General features: G+C 51.0%; 1 protein-coding gene across 5 annotated transcripts; it reads right to left on the bottom strand.

The window, feature by feature from the left end:
- Positions 1-480: 480 nt before the first annotated feature.
- DDI2 (DNA damage inducible 1 homolog 2) lies at positions 481-23,140 on the bottom strand. Of its 5 annotated transcripts, none has more exons than XM_069034634.1 (10): positions 22,956-23,140; positions 18,227-18,356; positions 17,037-17,267; positions 15,001-15,127; positions 13,060-13,187; positions 12,391-12,519; positions 11,543-11,646; positions 10,942-11,131; positions 5,418-6,653; positions 4,777-4,860 (listed from the first exon to the last, which is right to left on the bottom strand). In XM_069034634.1, exons 1-10 carry the CDS (start codon positions 23,091-23,093, stop codon positions 4,850-4,852), a joined length of 2,424 nt encoding a protein of 807 aa, XP_068890735.1. In that variant the 5' UTR covers positions 23,094-23,140; the 3' UTR covers positions 4,777-4,849. The 5 variants fall into 5 exon arrangements, with proteins under 5 accessions (XP_068890734.1, XP_068890735.1, XP_068890738.1 ...); XM_069034637.1 differs by lacking the exon at positions 4,777-4,860 and adding an exon at positions 6,747-6,809 and having other exon boundaries at positions 6,566-6,653; XM_069034633.1 differs by having other exon boundaries at positions 481-6,653.
- Between the last annotated feature and the right edge of the window lie 1,510 nt (positions 23,141-24,650).

Genomic DNA, 24,650 nt, shown 5'->3' with positions numbered 1-24,650 from the left:
GAGAATGGGACTTCAAAAAGGTTATTTCTAACTAAAACTCTCATGAGCTTTCCAGGGATTTAAATGCCAATTTTTTTAATGTCCCAAGAAATTAGCTTCCAGCTCCAGAAAAATAAAACCATCTTCTAACCGGGCTGGAAATGAGGTATTTAAGTAGGAGACAAGGAGTGTCTCGATCACTTTCCCAGCAGACAGTGCCATGGCCAAGTGCTATATTTTGTGTTTACTCTGATGCTGTTCTAAGTCCTCCATGAAGGGCCCAACAGCCCAAACCCAAAGTAAAGGGAATACAGGAATTTCTCATGCCTGTTCTCAAGCCCTCCCAACTGGAATCATTTTACCTACAGATTTCTACTCATTATGTTCAAAATGGCAGCATTTATGTTAAGGAAAATCCACTGGCTTTGGGAAAAAAGGCAGAGAAGGATTTGAGTAGAGAACTGCCAACCTCAGAAATACAGACAGACCAACCAAGCAACATTATGATAAAGTGTTTATTCAACTTTTTTAAAATATCAAATTTTTTTTTACACATAATTTGTTGATAAACAGTCCCCCAATATTAAAAAAAATCAAAAAAAGAATCAAGTGTGTATTACTTTGGGCAGAACCACATCCCATTGATGACACACCCACTCCTCTCTTCAGCCGCCTGCGAGGCCGCAGCGTGTTCAGCCCACAAGAGTCAATGACACAAAACGCAACCAGCTTTAGGATTCCTGAGTATTGATTCTCTCAAGTTCCCTAAGTGAGTCTGTAAAACTCTGAAGCATCAGTCAAAGTGTGACCCAAACCGCTGCGCTTTGGATCACAGACTAAGCCTCGTCTACACAGTGCAGGAAGAAATCTCTTGGGCGCTTCAGAGGGGAATGATGTACATGAAACCGACCCCGTTTCCCAAGCTGACTTCCGAGAGAGGCAGGCAGAAATACCTCTGGATTTCTCCTCTTTGATTTTCTGTTAAGAGTTCTGGGGAGCTGTTTGGCAAGAAGTCCAAGTCTGGTGAAGAAACCTCTAGGACCTGCTCCTCCTTTTGTTCGTCAATGGCATAGTTTTACAGAAAACTGATCTGAAGTTGAGCATTCAGCAAGTACACATAAATATTGCTACTTTTGAGAAGAGGAGACAGCAAGAGGGAGAGAAGGAAGAGGGAAACATGGAGGACGTACAAGGTTAACAGTCCTGGAGACCAAGTGTCTACACAGAAAGTTAAACATACACAGCAAGGAGGCAGAGATTGTCGGTAACAGCGTAGCTCAGCTCTGTCCTGCAGCAGGTCAACATGCCAGGGATGGTCGCCAGGAATATTCCCTCCTCTTGTCAGAATTACCCATGCCCAGAAACTTCCAGATGTTGGGATTTCACTTAACATCACCTCTATGTTCACCTGCGGCCTTGTGTACACAAACATGCAGTCACCAAGAGGCCAAGTGAATTCCTTCGGTATTTTTAAGGAAAAAAAGTAAATCTCAGAAACCAGGGTTGGCTCCAGGGCACACCCAGAAAGAAGCTCTACAGACCCACATGGATCCCCACAGGTGCTGGGAGCTTTACCAAGCACCTTCTGAGCATTGCTTTACTCTCTAGAGCTGGACTTCCATGGTGAAATCCCTTTGTTAAGTGATGTGACATTAGGACACTGTAGCAGTGGTTAATGAGGAGGGGGGAAGAGAAAAGAACGAGGTGCCTGATTTGAGGCCGGGATACCTGGCTCCTTGGAAACCTGAACAGCTGTTGGTGGTACCTTTATCCCCTGCTGTAGCCAATAAGCCATAGCACTCTGCCATCCCTCCTTCCCTATAAATACTCCCACTCTGTGGGCCAGGTCAGCACAGGGACTGCCACAGGCTGAACACAGGATGTATGTGTGCATGCAGCAGAGAGGACACACGTTGAAACAAAGACAAGTTTTAGACAGCGTTTGCTAAACACACATTCTATTACATTTTATTTTAACTTTAAATACTCACTACTGCCCCAATTTTATACTAAATCTTGCTCCTAAAAAAATTATTAAGTAATTTAGCAGCACATAGCCATTCACTCAAAGCAAGACTTGGATATTAAGAGATTTAAATCACCAGGCTTGGACCTACTTGATAAAAGAGTTTTAGAAATATTTATCAGTTGGGGGTCAGGGTTTGTTTCTAGCAGTTCGGAGAGACTTACGCACGGAATTCTAGCACTATGGATAAATGTTTCCATACAGCTTTGGCAGAAGGGTGGGATTCAAAATTTATATTTGACAAGGAATAAAAGTGAGCACTGAAGCAGATTGGCTGATGCTCTAAAGCTTTTATAGCATAAATTCTGGATGCGCAGCCTAAGTCAGCGTGGCTGTGAGAGCAGAGCCTGTCACCAGCTTAGTGCAGAGCAGCACCACTTGGCCCAGCTGAGCCACGGCTTCTAAAACAGAGAGGGTGACACAAGGGGCTATCACCGAGTAGCCAACACTGAGTAGCTAACACTGAATGGCCAACATCTGCTGCTCCAAGCAGCTGGCAGTAGATCCACCCGCAGGCAAAGGGCACAGGTTCAGCTCTCCCGCATCCAAGAGAGCCAACCGGCCCCTGGCTCCCGTGTTCCCTTGCTTCCACCTCACCAAGCCCCACCATGCGAATCGGGAGCAGATACAGCCGTCTGAAGTCACTCTGGATCTGGGAGCCTCATTGCTGCTGCTTCTGATGGTGAACCAGATGCAGACAGGAATGGGTCTGATAGATCCTAAGGTTTCTAGAGAGACCTGCTGATACTGTACTCCTGTACCAGCTCAAGCGTTGCCCTTCACAGAGGGGCTTCTGCTGATTTGAGGTGCTCATTGCACGGAGAATACTAAACCAAACCTTCAGCAGGGGTAACTCTACCACCTGCCCCATGAAGATGAGAAAGTGCAGTCTGGCCTCAGTAACTCATTTTGAGCAGAGCCTCCAGTGAATCCCTGGATGCTGCTGCAGACAGCCAAGCACTGCTTCCCACACGGAGCAGTGCTGGCTGCTGGCATCACAAGCAGAGGGATATAAGCCAAAACAGCTCATGGAAAAACTCCATTTGACAGCAGAATGCCTTAAAGCCCTTCATTACTCCAAAGGATCTCCTGGCTGCCCAAGTGTCTGAGGCAAATCTGACATTGGCACTCAATGACAGCACAAACTCCAGTGAGGTGACAGATGAAACCAAATCTGTGTTGTTTTTAAATGCCACCTGCATAAAAACAGCCCAGCACACACATAGGAGACCTGCTAAAGCAACAGGGAACACAAACACCAGGACACACAGGCCTGAGACAACGACAACACCACATGGAAGCCATGAACAAAAATGTGTCTGGTGCTGCTGAGCCATCGCTCCAGGTGTAGCTCAACACGTCAAGTTCAAGACGAACACCTAACACAAAGCCACTTCTGAGATTTGCAAGTGGGATTAAATCAAAGTTCCTACTTAGAATTTGGCTTCAGCCACGCTTTCCTTCCCCAGCTCCGACAGAGTTTTGGGGCTTTGCAGAGCATCACAAAGGAGTCCATCCCCCCAAAAAAAGCATCTGGAAAGGGCTTCCTACAGCACAGCCTCGGTGAGGCCTCACCACGCAGGTGACTCACCAGAGATATCCCAGAAGGCCACGATGGTTGTAACGCAGAAGCCACGTCAGTGCATTTGTTTCGTGAACCCTGCTGGGGAGCCCTCGCTCTCGAGGAGGTGCAAGATCAGCACCTCTCAGTCATGGCACTCCACAGCCGAGAGGCCAATCGACCCCAGACATCCAGAAAAACCAGAGCAAAGCAGATTCTTCCTTCTTCCAATCACAGCCCTGCTTGGAGCCACTGAGATGAAGTTCATTTCTCCCCGGGCACAGGGAGATTTAGAGCCATAACACACAGTTGGTTTGTTAAACAAATTCATCATTAAGGTTTAGCCCTAAACTGGTTGAGCTTGTTCTTTTTGCATGAGGAAAAACATGATGGTGAGCAAGGCTAGAAAAAAAGTCAGTACTCCTTTTCCCTCCCCTGTCCCTACAGTTAATACCAGTACATCTTCAAATAAGTTAAAACGTATCTTATAAGTTTTGGTAGCACCAAATTCTATCCCTTCCCTTCTTCTATCCCCATGTTGTAAACTGGAACACACTGGCCCAAGAGCATCAGAGAATATTATGAGTTGGAAGGGACACACAAGAATCATCGAGTCCAACTCTAAATCAAAGCATAAAAGGGTTTGGCAAAAATAAGCATCAGCCTTCCCTATGCACACACAAAATCTCACACTCCCACCAAACCCCCTCACTCCTCTGGCAAAGCCTTACACATCCATGAGCATCTACACACCTTTAGTAGCTGCCAGAATAATTTCAACAGCTGCATGTTGGGTTCCAAGGAACTGCAACAAATCCAGAGTCCACACTGGACTCAGTGTGCACCTCCCGTCCTGTGCACGTGGCTAATTCCTGTCACAACCTGCTTTGTGCCAGACAGGGCGGTGAGCACAGTGGCTGCTGCTCTTTATTCGTAGCATTGGAGCTCATTCTAAAATTGTACATTTAAATAAAACCGGTAGTTTTAATCCAGTATGCATGATTAAAAGCTATCCTGTCCACACAATGCAAGGACGTTTTCTTTCTTTTCAAAGCCCAAATCTAATGAGTGAAACAGAAGAGACATGTTACTTTGGCTGTGAATAATTAAAAAAAATCTGGCTCAACATTCTGCTCGTCCATTGTGGTGTGTAACTGAGATACTCCTGTAGAAGAAAAGATCCCCCAGTCAGCTCCCTCTTCCGTTATGTAGGAACAACAATGCTCTTGGCTAGCAAAATGAGAAGAGCAAGATCTGCGTTTCCATCCGCTTGTTCCAAGGCCTCATGAGCTTCCTGCGGGGTAAAACCAGCACCGAGGATTCGGTCAACATCAGCGGCAGGGAAAGCAGGGGGTGCAGAAGCCCGTGTGGTCAGTCTGGTGTAGGCGGCTGGTGGGCTCAGCGGCGGTTCCTCACTCCCACCCAGCGGCCACGGACCTTCAGGAGCAGCACTGCCACTTCTCCCAGGTGCTCCTGTGAACAGGCTCTGAGTATCCTGTAGTGCACCTTCACCCAAAGCAGGTGTGGAGGAAACAGGTGTGCTTTGCTCTGAACTTGGACTCAGTGGACTCTGAGAACCTCTTGCCAAAACCTCCCCCTGCTCTGGGCTCTGCTGCTGGCCAGGGGTGGCTGCAGAACTCACCATGACCACATCGCTCTTACCTGAACCCTTCTGCCTCTCTAAAGCACCTCCCCCGAGCCCAGGCTGCCCTGGACTGATGGGCCCAGTGCTGACATGCTCTCTGCCAGAATCACAAGGCTGGCTCCCCTCTGCTCCTCCACCCTCAGACCTCACCTCAGCGAAGGAACAGCTCTGTTCCTGGCTGGCTGGATCCGAGCCTTTCCGCTCACCTTCAGGAAGCCCCTTCTGCTGCACTGCTGGCTCTCTGTGAACCACTTCCAGCTGTGAGACTTCTTCTGAGGCAAGGATCTTACATTCTCCTTTCCGACTGATAACCAAGAGTTTGTGAAGCTCTTTCAAGGCTGATGCTAGAGGGAAACATGGCTCTTCTGAAGGTCTTCCTGGATCCGTGTCCAGCTGGTGGATGCTGGAGGGGGAGGAGCTTTCTGCTGCCAAATTAGCCAACTCATGATACTCTGCAGGAATTTCACTAGTGCTTTTAGGCTGCAGGACATCACTGGTGGAAAGTGGATCACTCAAGGATGGAGACTTCAGCAACTCCACCTCCATGGAGAAGGCATCAGAGTTCAGGCTGGATATACGTCTGTTCTCAGTCTGCTGCTTCTGCTCCCTTGCTGAGCTCTGCGCTTCACCTGCAGCCTGCTCCACTGCATCTATTTCCATGGAGGCTTCCATGTGCACATGGCTACAGGAGGCTGACAGCTGGATACTCCTTTTCACACAGGAAAGACCTGCTCTCTCCAGTCCATCTCTCATTTCCATGGGAGGATTTTCTGGCTGCTTGGCTTCTGCCACAGCAGGTTTCTCAACCCCAGCAACACAGCAAGGAGGTTCTGGGTCGGTTGTCTCAGTTTGCTCCTCAAGATGTTCCTCTTCTGGCTCTTTGCACGTCCGATGGTCTGTGGGAAGCTCATGTTTTTGCTCCTGCTCTGAAGACAGACAGACATCTTTATTCTGCCTGTGCTTGGCAGCAGTGTCAGCCAAATTGACTTTTGTCACTTCCAGAGGATGTTCCTGACCGTGATCTTGCCCTTCAGCATTACATTCCTTTAAAATGTCAGCACTAAATGTTTCTTTGAGTGTCTTCTGTGAAAGGCAAGCTGGACTGGAGCAGGTTTCATCCCCGGTGCGTGGAGAGGGGTCATTATTTGCCAGGGAAGAGCTATTGGAATGATGCTGCAATACCAGAGGATATTCTCTTTCTGGGGTTATCTGGTGTTCAGGTGAAGAGTCAAAAGTCTTGACGGCTCTAGGATCAATGGGCTCTGCAAGGCTGGATTCGGATGAGCAAATTGAAGCAGGGGCAGAGACAGAACGATCAAGTAATTGATTTGTGGGATTACAGATCTTGGAATTTAGTCCTGAAGACTGGACTGGATTTTGAAACCCATCAGAAGCTGGTAATGAGGGCATTTCCAGTGAGGTAGTTTCTTTGTCACTATTCTCTATGGAAGACAGAAGGAAAGGAGCAGTCAGGACACGGCAGAAGCACCGTTCGCAGCGTGGCAGCGCAAACTGGAACGGGTGGCTCTAAATACCTGGTCTGTGGCCCACTCCAGCTGCAGTAAACACACACTACATGCATCAAGGCTTCCGGCGTTCTGTTTGGATTAGGAAACAAACACACCAAACTCGTGTTAGCATTCAGAGCACACACCATGCATGGTTACAGTCCTGCACAGTTCCCCTCCCAACTGTCCGGCACAACGCCACGGAGGCTGCAGGAGCTCCTGCCTCCCAGGAGGATTCTGCCTGGCAAATTCAGCACATCAAGGTAAAAATAACTCTGCCAGAGCACAATTTAAAGGCTGTTCTGTACTGTCTACACCACAGAGGAGCCTGTGGGTGATACTACACACTTGGTAAACTCTACACAGTGTAACACGTGTCAAGTGCCATACTGGTCTGTTCTCCCTTTGGCTGGAGATACTCAGGAGACATGTTTCAGGGATATAGGAACTGAGATGGCAACACAGTTCTTGGGTTATGCTCCCAGCAGTGCCATCAGACCGAAGAGAAGGTGACCAAACACCAGCCAGCTGCAAAAGGGAGGTGTACAGATTGTAGGGGGAAAGAAATCCCCCAAAAGAACTGCTGCCCAAGGCTGGGAAGAGCAAAGCAAAGGAGAAGCAGCCAGAAGTCAAACCCAGCTTGCTGCTTCCGTGTCCGCACAGAGAGCAGATGAATTGCAGATCTCTATCAGAAGTACCGAACACTGGCTGTGGTTATCGGGGGAGATTAAGTGACCTTATCTTGTTGACAGTCTAATCTCGCTGATGTATCAGCGCTCTCACGCTCGTTAAATCACTCACACAACTTTGCAGGAGCTCCTGTCCTGCCACCACAGCCCTGCTCTGCCCAGGGTCACAGGTGTTCTGTGATTTGCTGCCCTTTCCCTTCCCAAACTCAGTGGTCTTAAACACACACCACTGGTTTTCCTGGAGCCTCTTTTTACACGAGCACTGGGGCACAGCTCACCATGCCCACACCTCCAGCCAGGATTCCGTTTTCATTCCACAACACAACAGAAATCTGTCTTTCTCTCCTCAGCCTTGTTCCTTTTATCCTCTGTTAATTAGAACCAGTGCAGTACCTGCAGTGACACCACCCCACTATTCATCTTTCCTAAGGGTGGCAAAGAGCTTTGTGACAGAGGATATGGATGAAAACCAGATGGATCCTTTCTGTTTCTACATGGAATGATTACATTCATGTTCTCTGCTCCCAAACCAACCCTTCAGGGAGAAAGCAGAACTGTCTTTTGACCCGCTGGATCGTTAATAAGGGTCTGATCAAACACATCAGGGATTCACAAGTAGGTAGCAGGAGCTGGTTTTCTGCCAAGCATTCCTTGGTGTCATCCTTCTCCTGGGGTATCCACAGGAGCTGAATCCCAACCCCACCAGGGATATTGGTCCAGCTAAAACCGGGAACAAACTCTTCCCCACAAAGTGCACCATGAGGGATAAACTCCTCTCTGTGCCAGGAACAGCCTGAGTTGTTTGTGGTGGCAGCGACTTGGACTGAGGCTGCCTGGATGAAAAGGTGTGTGTGGGATGAACTGACTGGCTACACTTCCTCCTCAGCAGAAGAACTCCAGTTTTGCTGCCAGGCTTGTAATCGTCCATGATCACCAAGTTCCCCAGTAGTAGGAAATTGGCACAAAAGAGCATCAAGCCCTCAGAAATAAATGAGGACTGGGACCTGGATCCCAGTGAACCCCACCAGGACTTCACCTCGCTGCCTTCCATAGGTGCTGAACCACCAGCAAGGCAGCTGACAGAAATCATAAGGCTCCCTAAAGTGGGCTTCAGGGGATTAAATAAAGCTCAAGGATAATCCAGGTGCATTCAAAACAAGCACTTTAATAGCCTCCAGGTGCACACAGCCATTTGTGTTGTACCATCTCCTGGAAGCCAGCAAAAATTCCTGCTGTTATAAAAGAACACACATGTTGCAGGGAGCTGAGCTTCTTTGGAGCTGCATCACATTCTCTTTCTGTTGTTCTTCTGTTTTTTGTTTTTTCCTTTCCTGGTTTTCTTGGCACCACCTAGCAGCAACTCAAGTTTTGGAAGAGAGAAAGAGAGAATGTGCTGACATTTTAGGATACAGCCAACAAAAGCCTGTGGGCCAGAGGCTGGTACTGTGTCTAGAACTACCAGGACTGTCACAGTCAACCCGAACAAGAGCCACTTCAGTTCTGTGCCTTGGTGTTCTGTGAGCATTAAGTGAACACACAAAATGGATTTCCTATTCCCATAAATCTTTTATATTCCTCTAGGGCTCAGCATCAATGGCAAGTGTCTGAGTGCTGACTAGCCTGAACAAAGGCTCACGGTCCTTAGAAATGTATGGGGTACATAAGCAGCTTGGATTTAAGTCATTTCAGGCACTTTTCTTTTTAAAAAACGACTAAAATGTTTTTATTGTAAAGACTCATAGTTAGGGCTGTGTTATTTGACCCTTTCAATGGAGAACTAAATCAAATCAACTATAATATCTGCAAAGTCTCATCCAAAAATGAAATATATTCTGAAAGCTAACCCAGGCTTCATCAGGCTACAATTTTTAACAGGAAATGAACTAATATTTACACCTGCCAGGCTGTGGGAACAGACAAGAGCCCAAGCTCCTGAGCCTGACCTTTAGCGACGTCAAAACCTGATCACAAGGTCAAGCCTATGTTTGTGTTTCTCTCTACTGGCTGCAACTTGAGTTAATAAACGTTCAAATTTGGCTAGAAAAGTCACACATTTAAACTATTTCTTACTGATTCATTAAAGCCAGACCTTCCTTCCGAGGTGTTTTGCATTTCTGGAAAACTTATATTCTTAGGATGGAAGAAAATTGGCCAAAAGGAGCAACAAGCATAGTCCTGTGCTCCCCTTAATGTTATCAACTTCATTATTTTTAACTAACTGCTTACTCTTTGGGTTGTCAAACAGTAACTGAGAAGTGTTAAAGAAAAATTTCAGTGCATTTCAATTAGATAGATATAGCTGTAGATATATATATATGTCTATATAGATATATAGATATATATATGTAGTTAAATATATATAAATTTTAGTATCTAACAAATATATAAAAATATATATGTAATATATGGTTAAATCTTTTTATCTCATTTCAATTTTATATATGGGCATGCTAGAGTCTTAAAAAATTAGCAACGAAAATGTTGAAATCAACTTGATCAGCTTAAACCTGACCCAGCAAAGAGTTCTACATGTGTGTAGGAAGCAGAATTTACTGCATTCTGTCAGAAGAAAAATGAGCAGTAAAACTCAAAGGTCTCTAGAGAACTCTTGGATATAAAATGTTATCTTTAGAAGTTTTGGAAAAGGCTTAAGGAATACACCCTGAGGTATTCACAGCTTCTCTGGAACAGCAGGGAAAAAATAATTAATAATTTCCCTTTAGCTAAAAGCTGAATTAAGGGAGGAATTGAACAGAAAATCTTGAGTTTCGGACCGTTTTTGGCTCATCACTCGACTTTCAGCTATTTTGGCTGAAAATAAAATTACTTCACTAAATTCTGCAGCCACCAAAATCCCCTGCAGCCCAGTCACAGCACCCGTGCAGCGTTTGGATTCCAGGGATACTGGGAACAAAACTGCAGGAGGGTGAAAGTTCTCTCTGCAGGTCACGTTTAAGGCTGAGGACATGAATTCAGCTTTCGAAACTTAGAGCAACTGCAAGGAGGCAATTCCCCCTCCAAGGGCACGAGCACCATTCCAGGGAAAAATGCTGAAATAGTGCGAATTCTAAAAATTGTCATGAACTTTTGTCACCGCTACAGCTGCTCTATTTTTACGTGGTGCAGCCAATAAGAGCAGGGTTTGGGAAGCCTCCCCAAAGCTGTGCTCACACGAGGCTGCAGCAGCACCACAGCTGAGCCACGTCCCTGCTGGGTACTACAACGTGATCCCGGCCACAGACAACCATTAACCTCCACACCTTGAAAGCCAGGAAACCAGAGCGTGTGGGAAGCTGCAAGGAGAGCACAAATTAAACAGCAAACAGCCCCTGTGCCTTCATGCAGGTTTTGCAGCCCAGAAAGGAAGAGAGAAGTGCACTCAGAGGCCACGAACAACAATAAAGCCCCTTCTCTCCACCCTTTACTGGCTGATGCTGCTCCCAGGAGCTGGAAGGGGAACTGCTCACAGACATCCTGACATGCAGCAAAAAAAAATACACGGATTCCTATTTCAGCTGGGCTCCTGCCGGTACCTGCTTCCTCTACGGATTTCTGTATTGCTTCTGCGAGCTCCTGGTCGGCGATGTCCTCGGGCCGCACGTCGTCGCGCCCCGCGCCGTACGCCAGCCGCGCGCACTCGGGGAGCTCGCCCTCGGGCAGGAACGAGGTCTGCGAGCCCGTGGTGCCGATCACCAGCACGTTCTTCTTGAGATCAATGGAGCACTGCGAAAGAGCAGCGAGACATCAGGGGCCTGCGGAGAGCCAGGCAGTTCCCAGGGAAAAAGGGAAACACGAGGTCAGGCAATCTGGCTCCAATGGGAACGGCTCGCAGCAGGTAAGGGTGGGCCAGGAGTATCAGCTCTAAGCAAAGGGCCCTGTCTGACTCAGTTTGGAATAAATCATTCAGTTGGAAAGCTCTGAGCATCTTTGATCAGAGCAAAAGGCTCCGGGCAGCAGCCAGGCACCCCAGAACTGTCCATGATGGATGTAGTGTACGTGCTTCCAGGATGGAAGATACCCCACCATCACCTCTTCCCAGAAAAATCCTAATGAATTCCCAGCCCAGGCATTTATGTTGCACTTCTCACTAAACCTGCAAGAGCCAGGTAACTGTTTCAAAAGAGGTTTTGATACCTGATGCCTCTTAAGCATGTCCAGTCCTAGGAGCATGTCCATGGGCTGCTCTTCAAGGATTGAGAAGGAGCACGCCAGGAAATCCCCTTCGATCTGCACCTGAGCTGAAACACAAGGGAGAGAAGTTCCCACTACAGCACAACAAATCTGCTTTCTGCTCTTCCACCTCCAGGGAAAGGTCTGGCCAAATCTGAAAGCAGCACTCTGATGCATTGTTTTGGTCACAAAAAGTCCAGCCCTTTGCAAGCCCCAGGACTGCCAGACCTGCCATGGTCCCAAATTAATTATTTTAAAAGCCAATGTGCCTAAGAACCTCGAGTCCTGCTTCTCTGACCCTCCAAGCTTGAGGGTCTGCAAACAGTTTATTAGAGCACAAGTCTAAGCAGCAACAACAGCAAACAGATTCGAATTTTCAGTAATAAGGACAATCTCCTCCATCCAGAAAAGCTGCACAAGAGCACAGAGAGGCTTCTCTTTCCAAAGGAACAGCAAACACTGCACTGGAACCCTTCCTGAGTAGCTCACCCTGCCCAGCAGTCCCACCCGAAACGGGGAAGGTCGTGGTGTTTCACCTTGGGTTTTGCCCCCAGTGAACATCTCCTCTAGGTGTGCAGGAGCTGGGACTCCCTCACCTCAAAGTGTTACAGTAATGCCATTAAAATAAAGCATTAAATGAGACAGAAAACAGAGTTCTGTGCCCAAGACAAACACATTGCAAATGCACTTTGATTTTACTTTGCAGGAGCTTCTAACAATTACAGCACCAACCCAGACACTCCTTGGTGCCAAGATTGCGGGAAATGCAGTTAAACCCCTGCTAAAGCTGCCCCAAAAATGCCAGTACTTACCTAAGTGCACTCTGCCAATGATTTTCTGTGTCCCAACACCCTTAGCAATGCCAGCCCACCGCCGATCCACCAGCCTCATGATGTTGCACCTTTCAGCACAGGCTTGGCTCATGATGGTCATCTGGGCACCTGCCAGCGACAGAACTCGTGTTAAATCCTGATAGCTCAGCACGAATTTATATTTTCTCCTGGAAGAGCTTAAGATCTGGCACTCAGTGGCTGGGAAACCAACCCACCTGCCCCAGGGCATAAAGGCTTCCTGTGAATCCCACTGTGCTGATCTGGCTGTCCACACATGGGTCAGCACTGACCATTACTGTAGGGATGGAACAACCCCAAGGACTTCCCCTTGGAGGACTGTAGATGAGAACCACCACATTAAAGGCGTGTGAAATCCCCTCATCTGCAAAATGAGATAAGACACACACACAGCAGTGACCTTCCAGGCACGGCAGTCCCAGAAACTCTCCCAGGAGCCCTAATCCAGGGTGTTCCCACACTGCTTCTCCCAACGATTTGCTCTGCTCTGCTCACCCAGGCTGGGCTCAGGATTCAGTAAAGCACTTCAAAATCTCGTCATGCAGTGCTTTGTTATAGGATTTTTTGGGAAAACTACTGGAATGTTTCCTGTTGCCCTCAGTGACAGAAAGGAGAGTGTAGAGAAAGCACCTGAGTCCACAAAGGCTTTCACGGGGTGTCCGTTGACTTTGCAGTTGATGTAGAGCATCACCACCTGCCCAAAGCTCTCAGGCGCCTCTTCCATCGCTATCGTCATGTTCTCTTCAATGTTTTGTTGCCTGAATTTTGTGGAGAAGAGAGAGAAAAATCAAAATGCCTGTCAACCAGACGTTGTAACATCCCCCTGACTCACAGATGGACCTGGAAATCCCACCTGCTGCTGCTCACCTTACAAACACACATTTAAACCACAGCAAAGGTCGCTTCCTTAGCGAAACACAGGCCTTGGAGCTGAGGATTGCTAGGAATGATCTCAGCTTAGTCCAGAGACACTGAGTCACTCCTCAGCAGCCACTGCCGCTTCCAACCCCTGCCTAACTCACCCCTCAGCTCCTGACAGCCTTGTGTTGCCAATAGGAACCTGCCATCCACGATAACCTGGAGAACTCAGCGCAAAAAACCTGTGGATTCGTTAGTCATGCCGAGGGCACACGGAGATGTTGCCAGTAGCTACATCACTGGAATCCCACACAGCAGTTGAACATTAAAATCCTCTGGTTTCCCTGGTATCTTTCCTTTTCCAGGCATAGGAAAGGAGGGAGGTGAGCAAAACAGCAGAAAGAACACCACCAGGAGCACCAGCCCTTGGTGCAAATTCAAGCCGACAGAAAAACTGCTCTTCAAGGAGTCCCTGGCAGCCCCAGGATAATCCCGGAAGGGATGGGTATCTGTAGTGACTGCATCCGAAACAGCTTTACCTCCCCAAAAAGGGGAAAAAGGCTCTAATTTTGATGTAATTTCATTTTTCACTGAGTGGGGTGTGAAACCTGGGGATGGCTCAGCCCAGTGTTCCCAAACAGCTGCAGAGCCTTAGGTGCATCCCCTTTATGTGTGCCTCATCTAAGGAAGAAGGGAAGCGTTCCTGTGCTTCCAAGCAATGTTTCACCATCTACAAATGACTATTTTCTGCATTGCTGAGTGTTTATCTGGCACCAACACCTTGTCAGTTTTAACATGAGACCACTCCTAGCGCCAGTGAATTTTGGTTCTGACCAACAGTGGGTCTGTACCAGACAGACACTTTGTTATAGGGGAAAGCCACTGGCCATGAACTGACTCAAGGAATTACCATTCAGCTGAAGAAATCAAGCCTCAGCCCAACACAGTTACATCTGGAAGGCAGCAAGAGGGAACGAGCTGATGCGCAGAATTCATTTCTGCAGAACCTCTCATCAGTGAGTTAGCCAGACACAGAACAATCAGCAGGATGCAAAACCAAATCTCGAGGGCAGCTGGGAGAAACGACGCTGTGCTGCTGTGCAGAGCTCAGCTGGGAGACAGCACCAGCCCAGCTCTTGGGTTCAAAACACGCCCCAGGCACTGGAGTCGCACCTCTCAAGAGGAGATGTGCTTTCCACAAGTGCTCCAGTCTCAGAGTGGACCAGCTCAGGCAGCTCCAAGACATCACGTGCACAGACAACAGTGCTGTCACCTCGTATCACACAATCCCAAAATGGTTCAGGTTGGGAGAGACCTTAAAGACCATTCAGTTTCACCCCCTGCCATGGGCAGGGACACCTTCCACTATCCCACTATCCAAGCCCTGTCCAACCCGGAACACTTCCAGGGACGGAGCAGCCACAGCTTCTCTGGGCAACCCGTGCCAGGCCTCCCCACCCTTACAGGGAACAACGCTCTGTGATCTCAACTGGACACATCTAAAGGATGGGGTGCACCTACATGTTCCCAAATCCCAACCTTCCCACATGCAAAGGTGACCCAGAGCATTGCCCTGCAAACAAACTCCTTGATACAAGGAATGTATTTAGATTCTGCCTTCTCTGAGGAAAAACCACCATGGATAGAAGCACACAGCAGTTTTTTCTCCCCAGAGAGGACCCCCAAAGCCTGCAAGCCACTTTGGTTTGTTACCTTATGTCTTCTTCTATCTTGGCCTGTGCCTCCAGATCAAAGGGGTCAGCGGAATAGAGCCGGATCCTCTCCTGCTCCCGCCGAGCTCGGTCCTGCTGTTGCTCCAGCAACACCCTGGTGAATTTCTCTGCGGGAACAAGGAGATAAAGAAATGCTTTTTACTGGAAATTACTCTTGCAAATCAAATTCTGGCACAGCAAATGCTTCTTTTGATGCCAGCTGAGGAATAGACTCAGCAGCACACGGAAAAAAGCTTCCTCTGAGGGCGGCATGGATGGACCTCAGAGGATCAGTGGCAAGCTTGGGAACCTGCCGAGATGAAAAGCAACTGGACAGAGCTCATTCTCCTCATGTCCCTACCCAAACACTGCACAATCAAACTCAATTTCCTGGCACATATATTTTTATAGGGAAAAAATTAAAAAAACAAAAGCTTTTGACAAAAGCTAATGACAAAACTTCCTTCAAAGCCAAGGAATGTGGCAAAGCCAGAGATTATAATCCCTAAAGACGAATGCCTACCACTGGAACCAGGAGGTGCTAGCCAGGACACTAGGTCTAAATGCACATTTTAAGACCACACAGTTTTTAGATTCCCACTTTTTCTGGATGGCCTCTGGCCATTTTTTACTACTTGAATGGGATCACGTACGCCCCCAAAAGGACTTGGCAGTCCATGAAGGTCTGTACACATGGAGGGTTTGGGTTTGCTTCCAGGGATGCCGTTCCCAGGAAGCAGCTCTGGCTCAAAGGCTGCTATGTGCTCAGGGAGGCACTGGGTATGTTTGACTGTTGGATTTTTGAAATTAGGCTTTTGTACAGCAGGTGCCTTCATTGAGAACAGCCTCAGGGCACGGATCTATGCAGATATTTGGGAATCCAAGCTAGAGCTGAACTGGATCTGTGCCCAAACACTGCCAGTAGCAGCAGTGCAGCATGACAAGGGCAAAACCAGCCCAAACCACTTCCTCCTGACAGCCCAATGCGGCGATTTGGGACTGAAAACGAACATCTGGGTCAAAGCTTGACCAGGTGGAACAGCAGAGGGGCCAATTCTGGGTGTCTTGGGCTTAACCTCTGGTTTCCCGTGCCAAGAGCAGCACCCCTGCTCAAGCTGATGGGAAAAACTCCCAGCAAGAAGCCTGAAGAAGCCTGAGAGTGCAAAGAATGTGACTTCAGCTCTGGATATGAACTAAAGGCAAAGTTTAAAACTAAATAGGCTGACAATATCCATGGAAGTTCCTTTCTGGCTTCCTTTGACAGAGAGAAATCACTCGGATGTAACCGTGAAAGTTGGTAAAGTCTCCTGCTAGAAGCTCCTTCTCTTCATTTATTTCTCCAAACTCCACGGCATTTATCTCCCAACTAAACATCCTGCAGAGGTTCAGGAGCTCATCTGCTGCTACCCAAAACTCCTGTCTTTTCACACTGAAAGGACACTGGAGTTCAAATCTTTCACCACAGGAAGAATGAGGGACCAACATCAGCTGCATAGGAAGTGAAGGACGAGGCTTCAGTTGTGCCCAGAACATGCAGACACTTCCAAGATTAACAGAAACTCACACATTTGACTATTTCTATTGAGAGAGTTCCTAAAAGACACCATTTCCTTGTTCCTTTCCCTCTCCCTTTCTGTGATTCACTTCCACAGCACACGATCACTACGGACAGAGCTGGGTTTGGAGCGTGCTGCTCTCTGCCGAGTCCCAGCAGGATCTGGGACGCACCAAACACACCACCTTTATTGGAAAATGTGCATTAAGAGAGTGTCTTAGTGTAAAAATCAGGAGCTGAGCCACTTGTGTTCACAGACACCCAAATCATCTGTCCATCTGATATTTCCGAGTAGGAGATAGAGGATATTAAAGATGCCAAGCAGAAGAAATACACCCAGAAATGGAGGAACTCTGCCTTGAGTGCTCCCAACTGGCACCTTTTATCTGCACCATCAAGGAGCCTGCAGCACATCCCAGCGTTAAACACCCGGGGCTGCCTTTGATGGGAGCCGACCCTGACCAGCTCCAAGCCCAGCTCACCGAGGTCTCCGCTCAGCAAGGCCTCGGCCAGGGGCGGGTTGCGCTCCTTCAGCAGGGACAGCTCGTGGGGGTTGGCCAGCAGCATCTCCCGCAGCAGCGCCGGGTTGTCCAGGCCCTGAGGGAACGACGGCGCGTCCGGAGGCGACGGGCGAGGACGCTGCGCCGGGGGCTGGTGCTGCTGCGTGGACGTCCCGGGAACGGCGATGCTGCTGAAATCTATCCTGGGCAGACCTGCAGGGAGGAAGAGCAGAGGTGTTGGTGCTTCGTGGTTACAGTTCTGCTGGAAAAACCATGGGAAGGATGAGCTGCCCCTTAACGCTGCACGAGAGCAGATTCTGTGAGCAGCGGTTTGTGTCGGAAGCACAGCCACGTCCCCGGGTTACTGGGTTAGCAACGCTGGCGCATTTATGTAACTGGTCTCGTCTGCCTGCCCCATTTTTAATCCCCTGAAATGCACTTGCTGACTAGTTATTCCCAGCTCCACAAACGTGAATCCCTCACGGAGGGACTGCAGGGCTAAACCCAGTGGCTCTGAGGCACTTTGGAGTCTCTCGGGTTAAAAAAAAGCAGGGGAAAAAAAAAGTAGTAACATTCCTGCAGACCTGCATTGCAGGTACCCATCCTCCAGCTGAGGCAGGACGAGGACCTCAGCAATGCTCCCATGCCCTTCTCAGCCTGTGGCACCTTTTCTAGGGATATTTTATGACTGGGATTTGCTAGGAATGGCTGTGGAAAGCAGGACAGAGGCACAGGGCATTCCCAGATGCACAAATGATCGAGCCACCAGGTTTGGCAAGATGTGGCTCCTCGGGGAACTTGCCACAGGGCAGGTTCAGGACACATGTCCGTAGAGGCTGTTCCTGGGTCTGAGCCACTCACACGACTGTGCCATCACATCCAGCAGGAAGGGAACCAGTGGCTGTAGGAGACCTCACCCACCTTTACCAAACCTGTTCTGAACCAGTCACCTCCTCACTGCCCCCCCAAAAAAAGTAAAATGGTATTGGCTTCCTCAGAATAAAACACTAGATCAGAAGCCTTTAAGGTCATTTACAAGCCCCCCTGACTCATCCCAGCCTCCCTCCCTCCCTCAGTGCTTTGCATAGAAGGTGCTAAAGGACACTGACACGAGCTGGTGTTGGGTAAGCCTTGATGAACCTCAGGCAGTGTTGGCACAGAGCCTTTCTCACCTGGGAAGCGCATGGAAGGCCGTGGCTCCACCGTCTCCTTCTGGCGCAGGATCACCACATCCCCATCCTTCAAGCCATAGGAGGCCAAGGACCTGTTGTTGTCGGTCAGCGGCCGCTCCGCATAAACAATCTGTGCCAGGAGAGCCACCAGCACCACCGAGCAGAGAAACAGTTGAAAAAAAGCAAGATGTTATTTTGTTATAGGAGGAAAAAAACATTCCAGTAAATCTTGCAGATCCATCTCAAGCTTCAGAAGGGAAGGTGTGATGTCCTCACAGGCCCAGCCTCAAGCACGGCAGGGCCTCGACACGTTCGTGGTTGGACAACATGGGGTTGGTCTTGCTGAAATCCAGCCATGGTTTGGCAGCCACAGAGAAAGGGCCGGTCTCCCCTGATCAGAGGCCAAGATCATTAAAGGGAAGCAAGTCTTGACCAGGGCTGTCTGCCCACATTCCCAAACTCCAACCTCTATGATTACACAAGCCTCGGACGCTTTCTGCAGCGTTCCCTGCCCCCAAGTCAGCACCCACTGACCCCGGGCCAATTGCAGACATGCCAGCAGCGCCGATCTGAGTAGATCCAGGGATGATCCAGCCCAACATCCATCATTCTGCCTCTTCCCACAACTCGGCTCCCCAGAATAACCAGTTTTACGGGGACCTCAATCATTAGCTCAGTGCTTTCCAGTTCACTCCAGTGATGTAACTCTCCAGACTCGGAGCACCCAAAGGCATTGCTCCCAAGACTGCCATCAGTCCCATGCAGGGAATTAACTTCTCGTGACTGTAAAACACAAACTCACATCCACTTCTATTTTGATAACCTGGTTTAACAAGGGGTCCACAGACTAAACATAAAAACACTGAGATAAAGGTGAATAATCCCCACGGAACATTTCCATGAACATCAGACCTGTAATACCTACAGAGGCCCTAAGTTATGGGAAAGCCCAAAATGTAAAATAAAGCTGGAACAGAAGTTCCCAGAAATGGTATCTGGCAAGGCCAAGGTTTCTGTGCCGTCGCTGGAGCACAGCGAGACCAGGCAGATCGGCCCAGCCGCCTCCTGCCCTGGCAGCAGTCCAGAGCACCGAGAACTTGGCCTAAACCCCTCAGGCACACGATCAAATTTCATGTTCACCACCTTGTTTAGCCAAACCACGTCTCTTTGGGGCTGGAAAAGGCCAGTTCAGCAACAACACATTTGCCACAGGTCGGGACTGGCTGAGCCTCGTGGGAGAAGCTTTTGCAGTCCCAGCACGGATGGGCTGCGGCTCTGCCTGATGTTATCACAGGGAGCAGATCCAACAACATCCAGAGAAAACAATCACTACCTGTCTTAAGGTCTGGATGACATTACAGACTTTCATTGCTTCACTCCAGCAACTCCAAAATCTTACACAGACTCTCCCTATGGCACTCAGCAGTGGAGATCCATTGTCAGCAGCAGTGCCAAAACGAGGCAAGGCAGGAGGAGCACAAATGACCAGAACCCCGTAGGGCAGCAATCAGAGAATCAGGGAAACACACACGATGGAACCGAGCACGAGCTCCCTACCTCCTCCCCACCACCACAGTGCGCAGCCTCAGCGCTACCTCACGAGCCAGGTCCCTCCCAGGGCCCATGTGCAGCGATCTGAAGGTGTTTGGTCTCTACCCCGCACGACACCACTGCCACAACCAAGGTCAGCTGGTGCTGGCAGAGCCCCGGCGCAGCCTCTCATGTTACCGGCCTGAGTCGGTGCTGCCGCAGCAACAGCCAGTGTGTCATAAATCCCAGCTGCACACCCAAATCTGAAATGGCAGATTCCCTGCGCAGACACTCTGGAAGAGACGAGTTAATCAGTTTAAGTGAGGCTTTACCTCTGTCATCTTGCTGGGATTGGATTTATGAGCATTTGGCCTTACATCCCAGACAATGAATTAAGCGTCTGGCACTCGCGCCACGTCCATTAGCATCACGGGTTAATCCACTTCTGACCCATTCCGCTCCACTCTTAAAACAAACTGATTGGATTTTGCTGCCTTTTGATTGTCTGGTTCGTGGCAGTTCTGCTGGCTGGCAGGCACCAGACACAGGTTCTTCTGGAGGTGACTCAGACAGGGATGCAGGCACTGATGGATTCATCGTGCTTGATGCCAGAGGGTAGAACCTCCCCGTGGAGCAGGGAACCCCAACCAGGAGCGCTGGATACCACCTGCAGCCATCAATCAAGCCACATCCTGGACCCATCAAATATTCTTGAGCATGGCACAAGAGAGGGAAGGCACAGAGAGAAAATAAATGAAGGGAGGGAATGAAAAGTGTGGCTCCGCTGAGAGCCTCCTATCCCATCTCCAGGAAAGCCACGGCCTTGGTGTGTGGAGGAGACTGTGGAAAGTCAGATCAAAGTCAGATCGTTTCCCCTCTCCTCACCCTGCTCCTCTTATCACCACAGCCACTGGCAGCCGCCTCTGTTATCGCACCGACCTGTGCCCAAAGCCTTCCCTCGGACACCTCACAGCTCCCTGCCCCACCCCAGACCGCAGCACCCGGAATTCACTGCCCAAACCAGCAGAGAACAAGGCTGGGATTAACCCTTCTCCACACAGAGTGGCTCACTCCATCCTGCACAACCCTTACGATGAAATGCATCCTTCCTTGTGCCAACAGCACCTTCGATGCAACGTTCACCTTGGTTGAGGAAAAAGGGCAGAAAACAGCCAAGTTTGGTAAATGTAAAACCGCCTATTTGTGGTTTAACAACGCAAAATCTTTCCAAAGGAGCTGCTTCACTGATAACTTGTATCTTTATAATTTTCTCACAGAATCATTGAAGCTGGAAAAGCCCTCCAAGATCATCAGGTCCACCCTATGCCCGATCCCCACCTTGTCCCCAGCCCAGAGCACTGAGTGCCACGTCCAGTCCTTCCTTGGACACCTCCAAGGATGGGGACTCCAAACCTCCCTGGGCAGCCCCTTGCAATGTCTGACCACCCTTTCCATGAAGAAATTCCTCCTGACGTCCAACCTGTTCTCCCCACTGAAGGTCCTAAAAACACCTCACAAACGCCAGGCAGAAAGAGAAGAGAGAGGAGCGATAAATAACTGCCTGAAAACGCGACACGACACGGCACAGGATGATGCACGAGTGGCAGATGGATGAGCAGAAGGAAGGCAGGGGTGGCTACAAAAGCGCAGCGCTGCTCCCCTTGCCTGGGGCTGGCAGCACCCAAACCCCACACAGGTCAGCTGTGCTGGAAAAACTCAAACAAGGGAACTCCTGACAAAAAATACACGGAGAAGTGACCCCCTCGTTATCCTAAATCAGACCCAGAGCTGCAGGTCACCATGACACAAGGGACAAAGGTGACAGTGAGGAGTTTATGCTCCAGTTCATGCCTGGAGATGTTGAAGCCACCGCAGAGTCCCCCACTCAGGGGCTGTCCCCAGATCTGGGAGCTCACTGGTGGCTGTGACACAGCCACGGCGGGGGTGCTGAAGCACAGAACCTTGGTGTGAGGTGGGTTCTCCCTTTCCACCTGCCCAAAACCAAGAGATTTTTTTTCCTAAAAGAGAATCCACCCTACCCGGATTTTCTACCCCTGTTCTGAGACTGTTTCTCTCTCAACACCAACCTCCCATTCCAAAAAACAAGGCTCTCCCAAGGCAGAGGGAAAGCCAAACGTCGGGAACCTGCTGGGTGAGGAACACTCCAGCTCCAGGGCTGCCCCTGCAGCAGCTCTTCCAGCGCTGACTAATCTCGGCTTGGCCGGAAAATCACTTTGTTAATTTAGACTGGGAAAAGGCTCGGGAAGCAAAAGCCACCACCACTAAACTCCACAAACTCTGCCAGGCATGGCCGGCGCCGAGAAAAGGAGCCGACACCGCCCTGCCCAGGACAAACGGGGAGGAACGGCCAAAAACACGGGACTGAACCCAAAACATGAGCAAACCCCAGACAGATGGCCCAGAGCCGCCCCCACACGCAGCCTCCCCCATGTTTTGGCACGCGAGTGAGCCGTGGATCCGGGCTGGAGGGGGGTATTTGCTGGGAAAACCACACGGATGTGCCTGTTCGGTACCCACAGCTGTGTGGAGAAAAGGGAGGAAAAGACTCAATGTGCCCTTTCCGCCCCAGACCGGGCAGGGGTTTGGTGGGATAAATAAACCCCTTCCCGAACTGATTTCAGCCCCGTTTCCCGGGATGTGAGGAGCCCACGGGCCACCACTTTCCCCGCACTCCGACTCCTGTTCCCCTCGCTCCAATTCCTGCCCCGTTTAAGCATCAAATTCCTCCAAAACCTCAACATAAAACAAACCAAAACAAACCCACATTATTTTCAGCTGCGCGGCGGGCACGGACCGAGCCTTTCCCGGAGGGACCACAAGTCACCGGGGACTCGGAGCCCTCTCCCGAGAGGCTTTTGAGCGAAAAGCGAGGGGTTTCTCCCCAAACCCGAAAGGTCGGCGAGGGGAGGCACCGGGACGGACCCGGCACCCCAAACAACCCCAAACTCCGGATGGCCGGGGCGGATCCCGGGACCGCGATCCCGCAGAAGGGGGACACGGCCGCTCCCAGCCCGGGGGACCCCGACCCCGCGGGAGAAGGGGGACACGGCCGCTCCCAGCCCAGGAGACCCCGACCCTGCGGGAGAAGGGGGACACGGCCGCTCCCAGCCCGGGGGACCCCGACCCGGGGGCACCGGCCGGGCCCTCCCCGGCGCTCGGGGCGGCGGCAGGCCCTGACCTGGCTCTCGGCCGCCGGGATGCCGGACTCCAGCTCGCAGAGGGCGCGGAAGTTCTGCAGCTCGAAGTCGGCGTCCACCTGCAGGTTGAAGGTGATCTCGGAGCGGTCGCGGCGCAGGCAGAACACGGTGAGCAGCATGGCCGCCCCCGCCCCGATCGGCACCCGCCGCCGCCGCCGCCGTCAAGCGCCGCCGTCGCAAAGCGCCCGCCCCGCCGGTCAGGCGCCCACGTCAATCACGGCCTCCGGGCCAATCGAAGAGCGTCGGAGGGAGGAGGTCCCGCCCCCTCCTCGCGCCGGTTCGTGGGCGGGGCCGGAGGGGCCCGGGGGTCACCGCCGGTCCCACGGTGTCCCCAGGGTCCCCTGGTGTCCCACGGTGTCCCCGGGTGTCCTCTGGGGTCCCTGTGTCCCACGGTGTCCCCAGGGTCCCCTGGTGTCCCCGGGTGTGCTCTGGGGTCCCTGTGTCCCACGGTGTCCCCAGGGTCCCCTGGTGTCCCACGGTGTCCCCGGGTGTCCTCTGGGGTCCCTGTGTCCCACGGTGTCCCTAGGGCCCCCTGGTGTCCCACGGTGTCCCCGGGTGTCCTCTGGGGTCCCTGTGTCCCACGGTGTCCCCAGGGTCCCCTGGTGTCCCCGGGTGTGCTCTGGGGTCCCTGTGTCCCACGGTGTCCCCAGGGTCCCCTGGTGTCCCACGGTGTCCCCGGGTGTCCTCTGGGGTCCCTGTGTCCCACGGTGTCCCCAGGGTCCCCTGGTGTCCCCGGGTGTGCTCTGGGGTCCCTGTGTCCCACGGTGTCCCCAGGGTCCCCTGGTGTCCCACGGTGTCCCCAGGGCTCCTCTGGGGTCCCTGTGTCGCCAAGGGATCCCTATGCCCCTGGGTGTCACTGGTGACCGGCGATCCCGGTGTCCCCAGATGTCCTCCGGCCGTTCCTGTCTCCCCAGGGATCCCTGTGCCCGCTGGCGGTCCCTGTTGTCCCGGGGCCCTCTGTCCGCAGGGATCCCTGGTGCCAGTGTGCTTCCAGGGGGTCTCTGTGTCCCTTGGCGCTCCCTGTGTCCCTTTGACCCAAGGGCCCCTGTGCCCTCAGGGGTTCCTGCGCCCTCAGGGAGCAGTGTCCTGGACTCTGCTGTGGCCTCCGTGGTCCCGTTGTCCCAGGTGTCCCCTGGGGGTCCTGGCTGTCCCTGTGCCCCTGCTGGTCCCCATGTCCCAAGTGTCCCAGGGATCCCTGTGGGTCCCTGAGTCCCATCTGCTGGCCCTCAAGGCCTCATCATCATCTTCATCCTTTTACTCACTGCCACCTCTGACCCCGTCACCCCCCCACATCATTTCTCCACCTTCCATCTCAAAACAGCCCTGGTGCACCCCAAAAGCTGCTCACTCCATCTCACACCCCTGCCACCCCTTCAGCTCCTCCACTTCACTCGTTTTCTTGGGATCACATCTTCCAGCTGGTATTTTTTCCCCTAGCCACCTCAGTGTGCATTTTGGGGTGATTCCCAGCTCTTGCTGAGCCTTTGGAGTATCCCTGAACTCACCTGCTTGCTTTACGGGGCACAGGGTGGGTTTTGAGGTGTCCTGCCCTCTGTGTGCCTTTGGTGACAGCCCAGACCCTTCGTTGTGCTTTTTGGGGCGTCCCAAGTCCCCCAGACTCCGCTTTTTGCCTTTCAGCACCCTCCAGCCCCAGCGCCATCTGACTGTTCCCTCCC

This window comes from Aphelocoma coerulescens, chromosome 21, assembly GCF_041296385.1.
Source record: "Aphelocoma coerulescens isolate FSJ_1873_10779 chromosome 21, UR_Acoe_1.0, whole genome shotgun sequence".
NCBI classification, from domain to species: domain Eukaryota; kingdom Metazoa; phylum Chordata; class Aves; order Passeriformes; family Corvidae; genus Aphelocoma; species Aphelocoma coerulescens.
The sequence above is the reverse complement of the archived record's forward strand: the minus strand, read 5'-3'. Positions and strand labels throughout refer to the sequence as shown.

Coding starts and splice junctions, on each gene's coding strand:
- DDI2 (XM_069034633.1), bottom strand. CDS start 23,093: ATGCTGCTCACCGTGTTCTGCCTGCGCCGCGACCGCTCCGAGATCACC. Junction 15,128..17,036: donor CTTGCTGAGCGGAGACCTCG/GTGAGCTGGGCT, acceptor TTGTTCCCGCAG/AGAAATTCACCAGGGTGTTG. Junction 11,647..12,390: donor CATTGGCAGAGTGCACTTAG/GTAAGTACTGGC, acceptor CTTGTGTTTCAG/CTCAGGTGCAGATCGAAGGG.